The sequence below is a fragment of the Periophthalmus magnuspinnatus genome, chromosome 16 (genome assembly GCF_009829125.3).
Source record: "Periophthalmus magnuspinnatus isolate fPerMag1 chromosome 16, fPerMag1.2.pri, whole genome shotgun sequence".
In the NCBI taxonomy this organism is placed as follows: domain Eukaryota; kingdom Metazoa; phylum Chordata; class Actinopteri; order Gobiiformes; family Gobiidae; genus Periophthalmus; species Periophthalmus magnuspinnatus.
Window position 1 is genome coordinate 23,904,920 of NC_047141.1, and position 17,220 is coordinate 23,922,139.

Here is a 17,220-nt window from a genome sequence, read left to right on the forward strand (position 1 = left end):
CCCTTTCAAGTTATAAAAAATGTCAAATTACTGCCTTACCTGCTTATTTCCTTGAAGAAGGTCCTTGCCATCAATCATTTGATTTAAATTCTTTTGATTTTATATTAGCAGCATTAAAGTACACATATGATACTGTATTTAGGGGTGGTCCAATATGGATTTGCTTACATTTGAACTAACTGTTTAAAAAGACTGATGCACTGATGAAAATGTGAGAATGATAAAAAATAAAAATATATTTGTTCAGTATCAGACCAAGGTTTCAGATGACATCATAACATTCCATAGGTCCATATTGTTTAACAGAGATGGGGGCAGCTGAAAACAATGTTGTTAAAATGCTGATTTTTGTAGTAGTATAGAGAGTTCTAGGGTCCAGGTTGAACATTTCTGCATTTAACTTTTAGATATTTAATTGAAAAATACAATGTAAGTTATAAGAAAATCAGTCTCTTGCCCATCATCTGACAGTATCATCACAAGTCTGAAAACCACCAATACCAATATCTGGGACCCCCCTACAAAATTTATTCTATTGTAAGTTACTTGTTATCAAATTGCGCCTCTTCTTTAACACACTTAAGCCATAGGAATTATCTGTTTGCACACAGTGGCCTTTTATGTGGACACTGCAGCTGTCAGTCGCACTAATTTGTTTATTTCTGTTTGATACAAGGTGTTTTAATTAGCTGCTACCTCTTCACTTCACACTTCAATACATCTACCATTACTCGAAATAGACACTGAACATATCCAGTTATTTCGTTATTTACAAGTTTAACCCACATAAAATGTGTTTACCACTAAATTCATCATCTAATTACTTCAAAAGCATGTTATTTTTACATACAATCACAAGGCGATGACATGCTGGTATAAGCTTCAGTGTAGCACCACATGACAGGCGTCTGTGAAGAGGTTCCAACTGCAGCTTTTGATTGGATAAAGTATGGCAAGAACCAAGCAACAACACATCTGTTAAACACTTAAAAGCAACGTGTATTAAGATCTTTTAAAGATTTAATAAACATGTTTTCGGTTGATTTTTTAGTTTCCTGGATGAAATGAAGGCAACTCACAGATGGGGAACAGAAGGAATATCTATAGTGATTGCACTGTATATATTCATCATAATTATCAAAATAGAAAATCCACAAATTATGAAACAAATTATGTATAATTGTGTTTTAGGATATAATCTCACTTTACCACAACAACAACCTGCACAGTATATATATTTCATAAGGCCCCAGTTTTAGTTAAACATGATATACAGTGTCTTGTAACGTCATGTCTGCCACTAAATAAGATTTTACAGAAACTAAATCTCAACGTCAAATCAATTTACAAGTTTGGGGTTGTCAAAAGTATCAAAAATCTGATGCTAATTGATACTACCCTAGTATCAAATTGGTACTAAACTAGTATCGAATCTAGGTATTCATTTAAGCAAGTATCAACACTGGATCAAATTTGACCTTTCCTAAGCAGTTTCATCTTGAGTTTTATCAGAAATAGTGTAAGATCACATGGTATAATAAAAGCAGTATCAAGTAAGCATCGAGTCTATTCTTTTGTAACGAAATCGAGTTTGAAATTTTAATATTGTGACAATACTGTACTATACAAAAAAGTAGTAAACTGTGTGTGTTAACACACAGTGGCAACAGCGGCTCAGTGGTTAGAGCTTTGATGAAAGCAAGCCACTACCAATCATTTGCACGTGGAGATCAGTCTGCCCCAGAGCAGCTGTGGCTACAATAGTACTTTACCATCACCAAGCGTAGAAGTGACTGAATAATGACTACAGGGTAGTGCTTTGAGAGGCTTTGACAAGCGTGTAAAGTGCATTACAAGTGTAAGGCATTATTATTATTAACTTAACTTTACTCATAAGAACCAATGTGGACCAGCCAGAAGAGGTCAGTAAACAACCAAGTGATTTATTTATATAATGAAGTTTGAATATTCCAGTGTTCACCAGATGTGACTTGGCATAATAGTAAGTGTTCTACTTTGTGCTGACTAAATGTTGTGTATTTTGTCCTTGGGAGAGAGCAAGATCCACAGGGTATAACTTGGATATGTTTGATGAGTTTACAAAATACTTTAATACTGCAGATGTACTCTCAGAGGAACACGTAACTTACAACTTCAAAGCTTTTAACTTCTACCATATTTTCAAGCTACAACTAAGGTAAGGTCATTTGCAGAACATTGGCTACTAGATGAGAAAATCTGTTGCTTTGCTGGTGGGATGCTGCTCTCCTGGTATTCTACACGGTCGCCTGCTGTAGGGGCCGGACAGGGGTCAAAGGTGACAAATAGCCGGCGCACTGCGATGTGACACTGTCCTTAGAGGCTAACGGATGCCAGCGCTGTACCTGAAGGCCACCATGTGTCTTTGCCTGGATGAATTAAGGTTATTACAAGGGACCAACTGCAGAAGTACATCCTGACTGACCCGCACTGACCCCACCACACAGCTCAGAGCTGTGTCCTATGGAAGTCATAACATGGTCAAGAGAACTATTCATATCCACTGATTGCACCTTTTATGTAAGCTAAAGGAAAATGGCTTCAAGTTAAAACATTTTGGGAGAATAAATGTTACACAGAAATGCAATTTTGCAGCACTGAATGAAAATAAAAAGTCAATTTGAGTTCACTTCTTTCTGTGATGGAATGTCTACAATCTCATTCCAGGGATAAATTAAATAAAATATTATGGAAGCGTTCAATTATGTCAGTAAATAGGGAATGTACAAATACAATAGACATGGAATGAATATTTTAAAGCCTTTCAAGCATATCTCATTCAACTTCTCCCCTTTTTGTACTTTTGAGGTCCCCTAAATCAATCTTCTATATGTAAAATAGTATAATATGCAATGTTTTTCAGGTGTATTTGGTGTAAGTTTAAAGTGAAAAAAGAAAGTGGCTTTATTTTTCATACAACAAAATTACATTATGTGATGGAGTGCTAGTTCTGAGCCACTGTGACCCAAATTTTGGAAATAAGGGAAACTGGATTACGAGAATGCAAACACTAGAAGAAAGACCCCATCTGCTCTAGCAAATGAAGCAGAGCTTCTTGCTGTGAGACCTAAGTCTACCCACTGTGCCACCTAGGTCTTTACTTGCTTGATCAGAGATTTGGGACTGGCCTATGAACCATTTAACTAGATTTGTTGTGATTTAAAATACTAAAATACGTATATTACACATTATTACACATGTATTGTTTGGCCATGTGAGGGGAGGTATATTGTGTATCTTGAGTCATTTTTGCTTTCTTGCCTGTGCTAGGTAGCATGTTCCATGTATGTATGTATGTATATATATATATATATATATATATGTATATATATGTGTGTGTGTGTATATATATATATATATATATATATATATATATATATATATATATATATATATATATATATATATATATATATATATATATATATATATATATATATATTTCTCCTCCTCCTGATGGACGCATCTCCACAAAAGCAGCAGCCTACCAGATTTGAGGGCTAACATATACATTGACTTGACAAATTGAGGTCAAAGACAACAGCACGAAAAAGTTTGGCTTGGAGGCTTTTTTCCTACGTGTTAATGCAAGACAAATAACAACTTTGAAAAATACAAGACTGTATACGACTTGGGGCTTCGGACGTGATGCTGTTCGAGGTTCAGATTTCTCCCTTAGGATTTCGCTCTGCTCTAATCAGCTCATACTTTTCACTGTAATTAAATACACACTTGACATGCTTTCTTCTTTACAACAATTCCATCACTTAGGCTTACTTGTTTATTAAAAGAAGAGTTTATCAATAGCAATCTGATGGCATTCAAAACCTCACCAGTGATAACAAAATTTGTACGAAGATCTCAATGTATTTTGCCTTGCAGTTTTTATAATGCATTTTTTACTTTGGCGGGAACAGTAGAGCATAATTTCTCCAGGGAGCCACAAGCTGCTGCTATCTCAGCTGTGTTTACTAATCTTCCCTCGGCACCGATTTTTCCAGCCCCACAAAGTTAATACTGGCCTTATGTAAATAGCCTTATCTCATAAAGTCTAGTTATCCGCTCGCAGTGTCTGCCCCATGTGATACACTATAGAAGAAAGGAGATTACAAAAAAAGAGCTTTCTGCAGAGAATTTGGACTAAGGTTATTTTATATGACAATGAAAATGTCAAAGTGCGTTTAAGAAAGGGGCAGAGCTAACAGTAACAACACACAATGGCAATGGTCAGATAAATACCAAAAGGGCACAATGCAAAATAAAAACATGTTTTGAAGATGATCTTTAAAGATGAACTTTTATTCTCTTTTAGTCCTGCATCTCCCTTGTACCTGGCCATAAAAGTATAGCAAGTACATGTTCAGCATTTTTTACCGGTTTATCTGGAAGCAACAAACAAATTCAAGTCTGGATGCAGTTCAAATACATAACACATCATAAACCCATCCAGGAACATTATGACATGAGAGAAGATTGAAATAAAAACTGCTAATATAAAAGTTGTTTTGTTTTGCTTTGCTGCCAAATCAGCACAGCTGCTAACAAATCAAAAGTTCAAGTTCTTCACACTTGTGGCAATATAAACACTGATATTTTCACCACTTGTCCACAATTTCACCTTAACTAAATAAAGAAAACCACAAATAACCTGGAGGTCCACTTCTGATCAGCCTGGGGTCCATCTAAATGTGCATGTTTATAAAGAGCCTGATCAGTGTAATGAGGACAGAAATAATCAACAAGCCATGATAAATATTTGATATTCTCCATACTACGCAATAGTTTATAAAAAATCTTGAGGTATGTTTATCAACTCTAAATACCAAGATAAATGTCAAGGTGTACCTAACAGAGGTGAAACAACCATGAGGCAGGAAGGTGAATGCCAGTGTAATTCAAAGTATATTATGTTTTGATGTTGATATGTTAGAGACGTCTATTTTTAATAATACCTGCTTATTCTACCTGTGCTCTGCCCCCTCTCAAGAAGACCGCAGATCACTCAAATGTCGTGGCAGTAGTTTTTAATTAAACCCAAAGGGAAAAGTATTAATTATCCCATCGCCTTTTGTGAATTGGCTGGTGTCTGGGGCTCTGTACAGTCTCCCCTGAATGCTGATGATGTAGAGGTGAACAAGGTCTAAGTGTAATAGTGGATTAGAGCTGGGATAGCTCAAGTTAAGAAGTCTATTTGGAAGAGTGAAGGAGATACTTTAAAGAAGCACTATCTAACTTTTCTCTGTGAAGATGTTGCTTTGCCTAGAATGTTCCATATGTTCTTAAAAATATCCATCTCCATGGAGACAGGCAGGGGACATCACAAAGTCATGTTACAAGTCAGATCTGTGGAGAGGCCATTATGTGCATAGTGAGAAAGAATGTTTTTAACTGTATTTTTGAGCGGAAATGTGGAACATTCAAGGGAAAGCACTAACAAGATAATACATTTAAGCTATGAGGATGCCATTTATCTCTGACAGTGCTGAAGAGAGACATTTATGTCTGTAATCCATGTTTGACAAGCATGGATAAAATACAGTCCAGTATGAATCTATGAATTAATATATCATTTGCCATTACTTCTTAGATAGATGTCTGTGTAATCTCCCAGTTGTCCTCACTTGTCCTCAGTCGTCTAAAACTTTTTTATCCAGTTGAAAGAATTGAATTTTTCTTTTACTATTTGCCATTACAGAAAACTGAATATGAATATGAAACTCAGTTGTCTTCACTTACTGCAGGTGTATTCTGAGGGGGCAGGCACTTGTCTCTCTGTACCATTGTAAACCACATTATCGACTGATTATAGTTACTGGTGAACCAATATGATTATTCTAAGACTTTTTCAAAAGTCTGAATCAGCTGGTGGTTGATGACCACTGCATATTTTTTGAGGATTACAATAAAGTTCTGATTTCATCTATTGTTACTCATATTACATCATATTCAATTAAAGTCCCTTTTATAAGCCACAAAAAAAAGATTTGAAGGTGTCTGATACAATGCAATGATTCAACACAGTGGATTTGTCTTTTATGCATGACTTTGATGATGAATGTGTTGAGCCTTGTCAAAGAATAATGTCTGTCCCCTGCTGAGACAGACAATAAATCATGTCTATCTGTCTGTCTGTCTGTCTGTCTGTCTGTCTGTCTGTCTGTCTGTCTATCTATCTATCTATCTATCTATCTATCTATGATCTAAATTGTCAATTGCCACAGTCATGCATTATCAGTTATCTGCATGTATGTGTTATTTAAAGCTAAGTCTATGACCAGCTGCCTGAAAAAAAACAACAGCATGAAAATAGGATTTCCTTTTATTACACATGGATCAGTAATTAAGCAGTATTCAGTCTTCCACATACTAATCTCTCAGTGTATAGTGGTCTACAGAGGAGTGTTACTGCCACCAGCTCCAGGACTGAGCTTTCTGCTGAGGAGATGAAATTGCACTTGTGTCTTTGTCAGGTCCCCCTAGGTGTTTGTTAATGCTGCTATGGACGAGAACCTTATAAACTATGCATGGACTCTCCCTGTGGCACCCTGCGGTATAGTGGCGATGAGGCCAGGAAAATGCTGTTTGCCTGAGCCCTATGAGACTGCTTAACATAAAATTATCCTTCAGGTTGAAACTCAGCTTTTCATTATCACCAAAAGGCAACGGACGTTTCACATTTGCATATAGATATGGACTGTCACAAACAAACATCTTATTTAAGTGTATGGACCAAGTCAGTGCAAAAAATAGGGGTGGGAGATATATCCAAAAATGTACGATATCGCCAGAGGTGTTTAAATAGTTCGTCAAAATTAAAATATTGAGTATGCCGTTAATAATTAAAACTATTTTCAAAAGTCAGCCTAAAAATGGACAGAAATGTCTAGTGTAATCTCACAAGTGTACGTGATAATTCTGGTCATCTGTGCTTAATTTCATCAGCTATTCACATTTTATACAAGACTTAAACCTCAACCAAGATAGTTGCAGGCATATTTAGCATATTCCTGATTCATTGTTGAAATACTACCTGAAAAATCATTAAATAAAAAACAAATTTAAATATATATTTTTTAATTTAAGATATACATGTTTGTCAATATCGCCCTTCCCTACAAAAAAGACACCTTCACACAAAATGAATGCTCTACAAATAATAGGGCGGAGACAGGAGAGAGCACTCACCCCTCAGGAGGTCCGAGCTGGAGAAAGGTGAACCGTACGTCCGGAACAACATCCAGTCAAAGTCATCGTCCTCCCCCTGAGTGAAGTCACACAGGTTGGGGTCAGAGTCCTCCTCGAAAGTGCAGCCGGCCGCTGGACACACAAAAGAACAGACATCATTGCAGTTATCATACATTGGGCTTATTTATGCATGCTGTTCATTGATAGCTTTACCAAAAACATTCAATTAAAATAAAAATACTGATTAAGATAGCCAAAACAAAAACACAAGATTAACCCTTTTATACTTTCAGAAACGGTTGGTTAATTTCATGTTGAATTTGAAGGTATAGCTATTTAAATCTATTGGACAGGTATTATCATTAAAAAGAAATATCTGTTATCTCACTTTTTGAACTCACCATCTCATTCCTGACCATAACTCATTCATGTTGACAGCCCTGCCTTTGAACAGCTGAAGTTTGGTTTATCACGCTGTAGTTAGAAAACTGTACGACACCAGAAAAATGCTTAGATGTGATTTTAAACAAAAACTCTGCCGCCTTTAAAATGGCCTGATTGGTCAAAGCCTTTTCATGTTCCAATGGCACCTAATGAAATGTTTTCTCGCTCTGACCTGGGCAAAAACACATCTGACGAACACGCTATAATTTTCATAGACACAACACAAAGGACCACGGGCTCTGGCAAAAGCAATAATTACCCTGCTCCCTGAGGAGAATTACCCCTCCTACAAAAACATACAAACAAACTACAAATCCCAGATCATGTTCACAAAGACATGCACAAACAGCAATAAATGTTTCAGAAAAGTAGGCACCGCAGGGAATGTGCTGATTATCATAATACCACACAAACTACTATACCACAGTCCAAAAAGCACATTTCTCAAATTATATTTAATAGCGGCGGCTTTGATGGCTCTTGGGTCCTGAATAATGTGCTCCAGTGCTTGCTCCCTGCCTCTGTTGCCATATTTCACATTAGAGTCTGAGATTATAGGCCAAAGACAGTTTGCACTGGGCTGGCATGAGCAGCAGTGATAGTAAGAAGGAAGACTGGACAATATATCGGTGATAATATCGATTTTTCCCATATGGTATTTATCTGATATCCATCTGATATTTAGCAGTAGTTTGGTTAAACTGTTCAAGGCTCTGTGCTCCCATGTGTCATTCCCAGTTTGCCCTTTTTTTAAACAGAACAGTGAATCATGCAGAAGCAAGTTCCTGAAAAAAAAAAAAAAAACACATTTTGATTTTGAACTGGAAATAAAAGTTCAAGTTATAAAAGAGTCAGCATAACAATACAATAAAATTGCATCCCAGATAAATACCAATAGTTTTTTGGGTTTTTTTTTTTGCTTTTTTCCCCAAAATTTTACTACAGTTGATTGGGTCTCACCTTGGCTTACACCAAAAATCATCGATATCAACTAAAATATTGGTTATAAGCCACAACAACAGCATAATACATATCAGATACCTGTATTGGGCAAGTCCTTATTGAACCAATCCTAAAAAGAGCGCAATGCCTAAAAGTGACTTGATAATAGCAGGAATAAACGAAGGTCTTGAAGGTGACCCCAGCGTTCACAGCTTTACAACACTGTTCATTCTGCTACTCTGCCGTTAAATACAAATGACTCTATATGACAGGCTGCAGACAAAACATTTTATACAATTCATAATTCTCCATTTTTACTACAGATGTCCATGACAGCCACAACCTTTAATAGGTCACATTACAGAGAGCAGGGAAATGGTCTCACAAAGCAAGGACAAAAGAGACTTTTACAGGGACTAGTTTGACCTCCATATCCACGTACTAGAGCGCTCACATTATTCATTAGCTATCATTTGAAATATATAAATTATGACCACTCTAAAATGTGAAAAGGCATAAAGAATAAGCCAAATCTATTATGAACACAAGTTTAATGTTAAAGGCACATTACGTAAGTTTTCTGGAGGAGGGTATGTCACCAGTTTGTCTTGATAGAGATGTTATTGTTTTGAGTATAAATAACGCTTATTTATGTTACATCTATTCAGTTAAAGGGGCTCTGCTGATCAAATATAAGTGAGCAGGGTCACCTCTCCACAGATCTGAACTGTAACTTGGCCAGGTCGCGTAAACTTGTCTCCATGAACATGAATCAGTTTAATGCAATACTGTGAAATATAGGCAAAGCAATAACCTGTCCATGGAGACGAGCTGGTAGCATACTCTTCATCAGAAAAGTTACGGTGCACCTTTAAATTTAACTTGGAGAAGAGGAAGCGGGTGGTATATGGATAGTGTGGTCCTGCTCCCATTTTGTAGTTACGTTCCTTCCACACTGTTACTTCACATCGTTGTTTTGTGACTCTGTGTTGTGTTGTGTAAGAGAAGTAATTGCATTATTGCTAACAGGACATTGCCATTGCCATGCAGCTTTAGAAAACTACACAAACTAAACATTAGCTTTAGCAGTCATATAAAATTGAGGTTGCTATACAGAGGCCATATAACCACCACAATGTAGTTCTCACGTAACCTCTCACTTTTCAAGTTCAAACCAGTTAAACCCTGAAGATCTGAGTCCAGATGGTGGGTTCACAGTCACAGAAACCCCAGTGCCTTCGCCTCGAGCTAAACTATTACATCACTGCACCTTCAGAATAACACAATAGCATGGAGAAGTATACGTCCATGTAAGTCCTGGCCCGCTGGGTGATAGTATCAGCCAATAGGAGAATAGGAGTGGGACTTTCTCCCTCTGGGTTTGATTTATCGTCCTGTGTTGGGCCGTTACAGCCTGGACCTGCTGCTGTGGCCAGAGGTTAATTGTGCTGCGCTCGGGTCTATTTCGATAGAACAGCCTCGTATAGGCCCTGACATATCCGAGCACTGGCACTATATTATTCCCTGCTGTTTCTGTAAATGAAGCTGACAGACTCATGCCCACAAAGTCTCACCAACAGGAGAAGAAGGAGAGGGACGGAGGTCGGAGCTGGAGGGAAGGTGCTCCAAGACAACAAGTCCACAATATCAGCTATCCTCGAATCAAAACTATCATCATCTAATGATTATATCAATGTATTGCCTTCTCTATTGAGAAGTAAACCTACAGAGACATGCAATATATCAGATTATCGACAATATTGGGTACAGTGTTTTGAATATTGGGTATGTCATTTATTATACAGGTAAAAAATAATAATAAAAAACCTCTCTAAATGCTACAATGTGCTCCTAATAAAGTCTGAACACAATTAAAGTCACTTTTAGTCCCAGCGTGTAAAGGGAGACAACCTTTCACCTATGCCTCGACACATGTTTTTGCGTATTATTGAGAAGTAAATTTATAAAGGTGGCCAATATATCTAATTATCAACAAAATTGTGAATGTGTAATATTTTAACATTGGGTTCTCAAAATGCTGCAAAAATGAAATAATGAAATAAATTGTTGCACAAAGACATATTCTGGCACATTTCAATTGAATTACCAAAACATCATCAGATTATTGCTACCAGGATACCCCAAAAATATATCAAGAAGCATTTTTGTCGATACCACTCATCCCTGTCTGCGTTTAATAAAGATAACACATTTCCACATAAGCAGCGATGGTTTAAGTAATCACACTGCATAAATCAGAAAACATGTTGGATTGTTTCTACATAATTTACATTTTAACACATTGGGGATATTCATGCTTGTGTTTGTGTTGACACTTGAAGTAAAGAGTCTTACACAGTGAGTAGTTGTGCGACTTGAAATGTTTGTTTACCAGGCACCCCCATTTGTCTGAGGTTCAAATGTTAGACGTGCACTTAAGTCTGTTGCCTCTTCGGAGTCCTTCGTGCCACATGTAGCCCTTAATTTCGGCTTTGGCATCTCTTCTGTTTACTTGTATAATCCCCCGCCTTGCTATCTAATTAGAGTGTCAGATATGCACCAGGAACAATGTCGGCGTCTCTGTTTATCCCTTTATTTGCATATGTTTTAAGTATAAGAGCGCTGGCCTATAAGCTTATTAAGGTGCTAGTTCTCCATCAACTTCCACTTGAATAAATCAACACAGGAGCTGGTAAAATTAAAGAGGTGCGTGCTTTCTGTCCCGGGGTATAAACATTAACTAAGCTGTTGATGTTTTGTCATGACCGTGGGTATCAAAGGGGGCTACCATCAAAGAGGCATCTCCCAAAATGAACACTCCACGTTTTTACTATTTCAAAGAAAATATGACCGCTATTAAATATGAAACATAAACCTTTGATCTAAAACATTGATAATATTTTTACTGCTTTTAAAAGATTTGCTGCAGTGAGGAAGGCGTTGTACCCGTCCCCATAGGCCTGTAGGAGTACAAAGCCCTTAAAAGGCAGAATGTATACTATTAATATCAAATACTAATGATGCAATAGTATGCAAACCTTGTGTCCTATATTCTCCCTGTTCAGCTATCACAGCTTAAAAGCAGAATATTCAGAATTTATTGGACAGTTTTTGTAAACAGCTCTATTTTCGTAAACACAAAACAGCACGCACATTTATTTGAGCGAGGACCAAAGGACCAAACTGAGATTTCATTTGTTTGTTGTGATACGCAGGACCAAAGAAACTGTCAGTAAGGGTAGTCAATATGTCCAAAATTAGTTAGAGTACCATTTGGATTTTTATCAGAAAGAATCCTTTAAAAGTTATTCTGAGAGTTAACACTGTGATTGGTTAAAGCTGGCTGTCACTCAACCATAGCTGATGAAGGCTGAAGAACAGGAGGGGCTGATAGGTGTAAGTAGAAGGCAGCAGTCTGTACTTCAGCATGGAGCAGCATTAAACGAAGAAAAGCACTGAATTAGAATATAGTCCCATTGTCAGATCCCAATCTGATTGTATCTCACTGTATCATCCATCTTTTTGACAGACAGTTTGCAGTTATCTAATTAAAAACATAACTTCACATTAAAAACACAACATAAAACATTCAAGAACAAATGATGTCTCTATTCATTATTTGATAACAGTACAGCCCATGTACAGAAAACTTCACAAGAAAAGTAATTATAAACTTAAAACCCCAAATGATCTAAAAGATGGCAGGCTTCTCCAAAAATATGACTGAAAAACAAGTTACTATTATAAAAGTGAAAATTCTAATGAGTACCTGTAACCCTCAGTAATCATTTCTAAAAAAACATTTCAGGAGTAATACTTGCGAGAAAAATTGTGTCCGTTTTGAAAGTAAAACTATTACGCAAATTGACTGCTTCTTGTAGGGTGCTTCATGCTGCCTTTGGCCACAGGCACATACATAATCAGTTAAGTGCCGTATTTTGGACTAAATGCTACAATCAATGACTGAATGGTGTTTCTGCACTCAAAGGTGTCTACTTTGAAAAGGCCACTGTATTTTTAACCGCACTTTACGTGCTTTGCGGAAGATGAAGTTAAGAATAGGTCAGGACAAATATACTGACAGGAAGAACAAAGTTAAACCTAATACCATCTCGAGCTTTCATCTACACTCATCATGTATAGATTTTCCATTTTATTGAAAAAGTAACAACTCTACAATACTAAATCCCTCTTGTGAATTGCAGAAATAATGGGAATGTACCGCTTACTGAACTGACATAGAATAATAGATAGAATAAGACCGAACCTATTACCAAAAGACTGTATAGTGATTGTTTTCCTGGAATCTTAAACAATTTATAAGAATATGCTGTACACAATATGGTATTTCTCTTACATATTATAATCTATACAGGAAAATTGACCAATACAGGTTAACGAAATCTAAAAAGATATTATTATTGTGGCCTTTGGGGTCATACGAAACAGTAAAAAGGTCCAACAAAGCAATGTACTCACAGGTTTTAACTCCACTAGTCATAAATGAATATCGCAGGTATTATCTCAGCGCTTATGAAATAACAAGGAGAATGTCACGGACCGAGCCCCCTTTAATAAATGTGATGGGAGCTGCAGTTCAAAAGCTTTGTTTTAATGTCAACTCATCCCTGCCCTTAATTATATCACACACAGGAAATGAACACTAAAACTACAGAACCCGTTGGAAAGTCAATTTTTACAAACATAATTTTCATCAACAAACAGGCGTATTCTAGGAAGACAGCTTAAACCATAAATAGAATAGAGTTGTAAAAATAATAATAAAATTATATATAGTTGATACTAACACTACAATTAGATGCATGCTTAATAATACTATGAATGTTGTTGGGACATTATATTCTTTTGTGTGGAACAATGGGAATAATATGGTCAATGGTTATAAGAGATGGTAAAAGAGATAATGAAGAGAAGAGAGATAATATATTTCATTACACAAGGCACTATTTTTGCACAATAGGATATATTTTTTAACTGTTCTGCAACTATTCAGGAAAGGTCCAATTCTGTCCTATTTATCCTATTCCAGCATCGATACTTACAAAAAAGTATTAGTAGTAGTAACTGTTTATTACTTTTTGACAACCCTATGGAAGTGGAGAAAAGTGTTTACTATAGGACTATATCAATCAAAGTATGTTATTAAAAGTGTGTGGGGTCTTTTAAAAAATTTAGCATTGAAAATTTGTATTCAGTTTCAGCTGTAAATGTTTCTCTCAATCGCCTGTTTAATTCTAGCAATAAAGTAAAAATAAAATAGCATCTTGACAACACTGCACTCAAAAACCTTCGTCTTAGTGGGAGTCTGGATGTAAAAAGAATCTGGATCCAGCAGAAGGCAGTTAGCGAAGGAGAGGAGGCTGATTTGCATTGCACCGCGTGCCCGATGCATCAGCAGGAGACAGGTATATTTATTCTCCACTGAGGCTCTCCTCCCCAGCACTCCCTCGGCTGTTTCTGAAAGCCATCCATCCAGCGCACCTGAATACGCAATGAAATCATCGGGCTGCCTCTTCCTCGGGCATTAATAACTCAACCCCGGTGGTGGCCGGTCACACAGGAAACAGATTGAGAGAGGAGAGGAAGGGACGGCCGATCGGGGACGCCTCTGGCCTCTTGGTGCTCAACCCGAAATGTGGAGATAATGTAACGTCTGGAGCGAGATAGAAAATGTACAGAAATGAAGTGATACACTGTTGTGGAGAACATTGAAACTGACAAAAGACACAATAGAGTTTGGTATATCGATATTAGGTGTTGGATTCCTCATATTGTGTCAAAATACCTGGGACAAGTACAGCTGCAAGGAGTATTTGGAATATGCTAGCTGCGGAGTTCATGGAGTAAATTTTTCAGCTTGGCAAAGTTTAAGTTGAACAGCCATTTTAAGCAATAATAATGTTACCAGAATGTACGGCTTTCAAAAGTACCAATACCCATACTTGATAAATACTAAAACTTGTAATGAAACTAGATACTTATTTGAGCACATATGAAAAAAATTACACAAATAGGACCAAATTTGATCTTTCTTGAATTGAACTAGTATAATATTAACTAAACTACTATTTTATGTTACAAATTACATCAAAATTGAGTTAAATTACCTGAAAGTTAAATAATTTGCTGATGCTCTACCATAATTTATGCTAGTTCATTTTTGTAAGATAATTCACAAACTTAAAAATATATAAATGAATATCTAATGAATTCCTTCCTTTGTCTCATTCATATTACCCCAAATAGAAAAATGTGACATGTCTCGTATAAACTATATGGCAATAAAATCTCTCTTTTAAATATTAATGATAGGCAATACAATATAGATCAAAACATGAGAAAGGAAGCATCTAAACTGTTATTAAAATGAGTCTCTTATTGCCCCAAAAATGTTAAATATTGGTTTGGCTTTTATGTAGTGGTTATGATTGTACAAAGGCAATAATTCTACTTCCTCTAAATCCTTGTAAACGCACTGAGTCAATTTTCAACAGCGAGCTCATAAAAGGGTGTCTCAGATGTCAATAGAATAAAAGTCTGTAATGTTTTTCTTCCAATATCAGATTTTCATGCTATTTTGAGGGCAACACAAAGAAAAACAAGGACGCCGAGACAAAAAATGATGTGAGATTGTTGTCTGCACTGTCTCTCGACTCACAAAGAGAAAAAACACATCAATTATTCCACTTGGAGGCTCCTGTGGATTTCAGGTAGGGGGTAGAGAAATCCCACTTCACACTGCTGATCGCAAGCTACTTTTAATTATACTTTTTCTGAATGCCTTCACACATCTATTTCCAGGCGATGTTTTTTATTAGAAGAAGGGTTATTGTCACTGCCTCTCCTCGTGGCAAATCCAAAAATCCAGCAGTCACTTTTCTGTTCGTTTGCTTCCAACACATACAGCGGAAATTATACACGAGGGGATCATCATGATGCAGAGTCAATTCAAAAGCCCTTGTAACAAATCACTGAAATAGCTGGGGACCTCACCTGTCTGATGGCTTTAACATCTGTTCAGCTTAGGTTAAAAATGCTTGAAGTGAAGATGCCAGATTACTGCTCAAAGTGGATGAATAAATCAACTAAGTTTGGAACATGAATTTGCATGAAATGTGGTCCTCAACGTAGCAAAGACTATTCCCTCTCAAGCATCTGTTCAGTGTTTTTAGTTTTTTTATTTAAGGCAGCTTTCAAATGTGAACATCATAGGTCCAGAAATGTATTGTAAAAATATAAAATATATGTAATGAAAAACATATATTAAAAGTGCAGTATCTAAGTTTACATGTGAAGGATTTGTCATGTATTTGTCTCATGAAAATATTATTACTTCGCCGGGAATGTTTCACACCATGGTACAAACTTTCATTTATTCAATTGTTTATTCAATATTGAAAAAAATGCTTGTCTCTATGATGATTGCCGAGTTGTATGCTATTTTGTTAGACAAAACAACATCTCCATGGAGAAAATTGTTAAAAAAAACAAACAAAAAAAACCCTTAGTAAGTATTTATAAGTGACAAAGATGCAATTTGATTATGTAAGAAAAGACTGTAGAATAGGTTGATTGACTTCTTGAAGTGCTGGAGGAAGTGTCTGGGGAGCGGGAAGGGTTGTCTTTTATTTATAATGGTTAAGTAAGACACTATATTAGACACCTGTGTTTGACGTCATTAAAGCTATTCTCAATTTAGCAATCATGTGGATATGCAAATACTAACTGATACTAAAAGTAAAGAACTTATGAACACACAAGACAAAAGTGGACATTTCCAGACAGGTTTTCTCATCTATGCCAGAACTAGTGAAAGAACATAAAAATGTAAAATGTAGCTTGTGTTGAAATTTACTGTTGTGGTATTGAGTATCAGCCTTATCCTTAGTATCAAAAACAAGTTCAAAATGTAAGTACCATGGCAACACTATGTCATTTATTTCTACAATTAGTAAAAATGAGACAATCTACCACAAAAACATACCCTTTGCTCGGGTTGCAGCTCACTATAGCAACCATAATCCAATCGCACAGGACCAGACCAACTCTGATGACAGCAGGTCTGATGAAAGCTCTCCAAGCCTGACTATAGGATGATAGGTTCAACTGCAAACTTTCTAATAAGTGAAGCAATTCATTCTGCTTGTCAATTTCCACTAACACAAAAGCAGCCAATCGTAGCCTCTTTCAACTCTACTAACTCACAGATGGACGAACACAAAACAGGAATGATGGAAGGGGACGTTCAAAGTAGATTTAAACTTGGCATCAACAATGAGGAAACATAATGGAAACTATTGGCTGAAGGTTTTTGAACATTTTACTGACTTAGGTTTTCTTCTTTAACAAGCAAAATCAAAAACTTCAGTGAAGCTGCACAGTATCTCTAAGTTATAGTAATGATCTACCATTTTAATTAGCTTTCAGGGAACTTTAATTAATTTTGTACGGAGAAAAATGTGTAGCCATTTTAGTGTATGACAGTTATTATGAGAAAAGATTAGAAGATTTTATATGTTTCTACATTTTCAAATTCTTTTAGAAAACTCAAAGTTTACATTAGGTATGAGTCCAATTTTCTGAATGCAT

General features: G+C 36.3%; 1 protein-coding gene across 2 annotated transcripts in view; it reads right to left on the bottom strand.

Annotated features, from left to right (window-relative positions):
- ptprub (protein tyrosine phosphatase receptor type Ub) overlaps nt 1-17,220 on the bottom strand; it is a 156,300-nt gene that overhangs the window by 94,479 nt on the left and 44,601 nt on the right. For both annotated transcript variants that reach the window (XM_033980481.2, XM_033980479.2), the window contains exon 2: nt 7,225-7,356. In XM_033980481.2, coding sequence (XP_033836372.1) covers nt 7,225-7,356 — 132 coding nt within the window. The remainder of the gene's footprint in view (nt 1-7,224; nt 7,357-17,220) is intronic.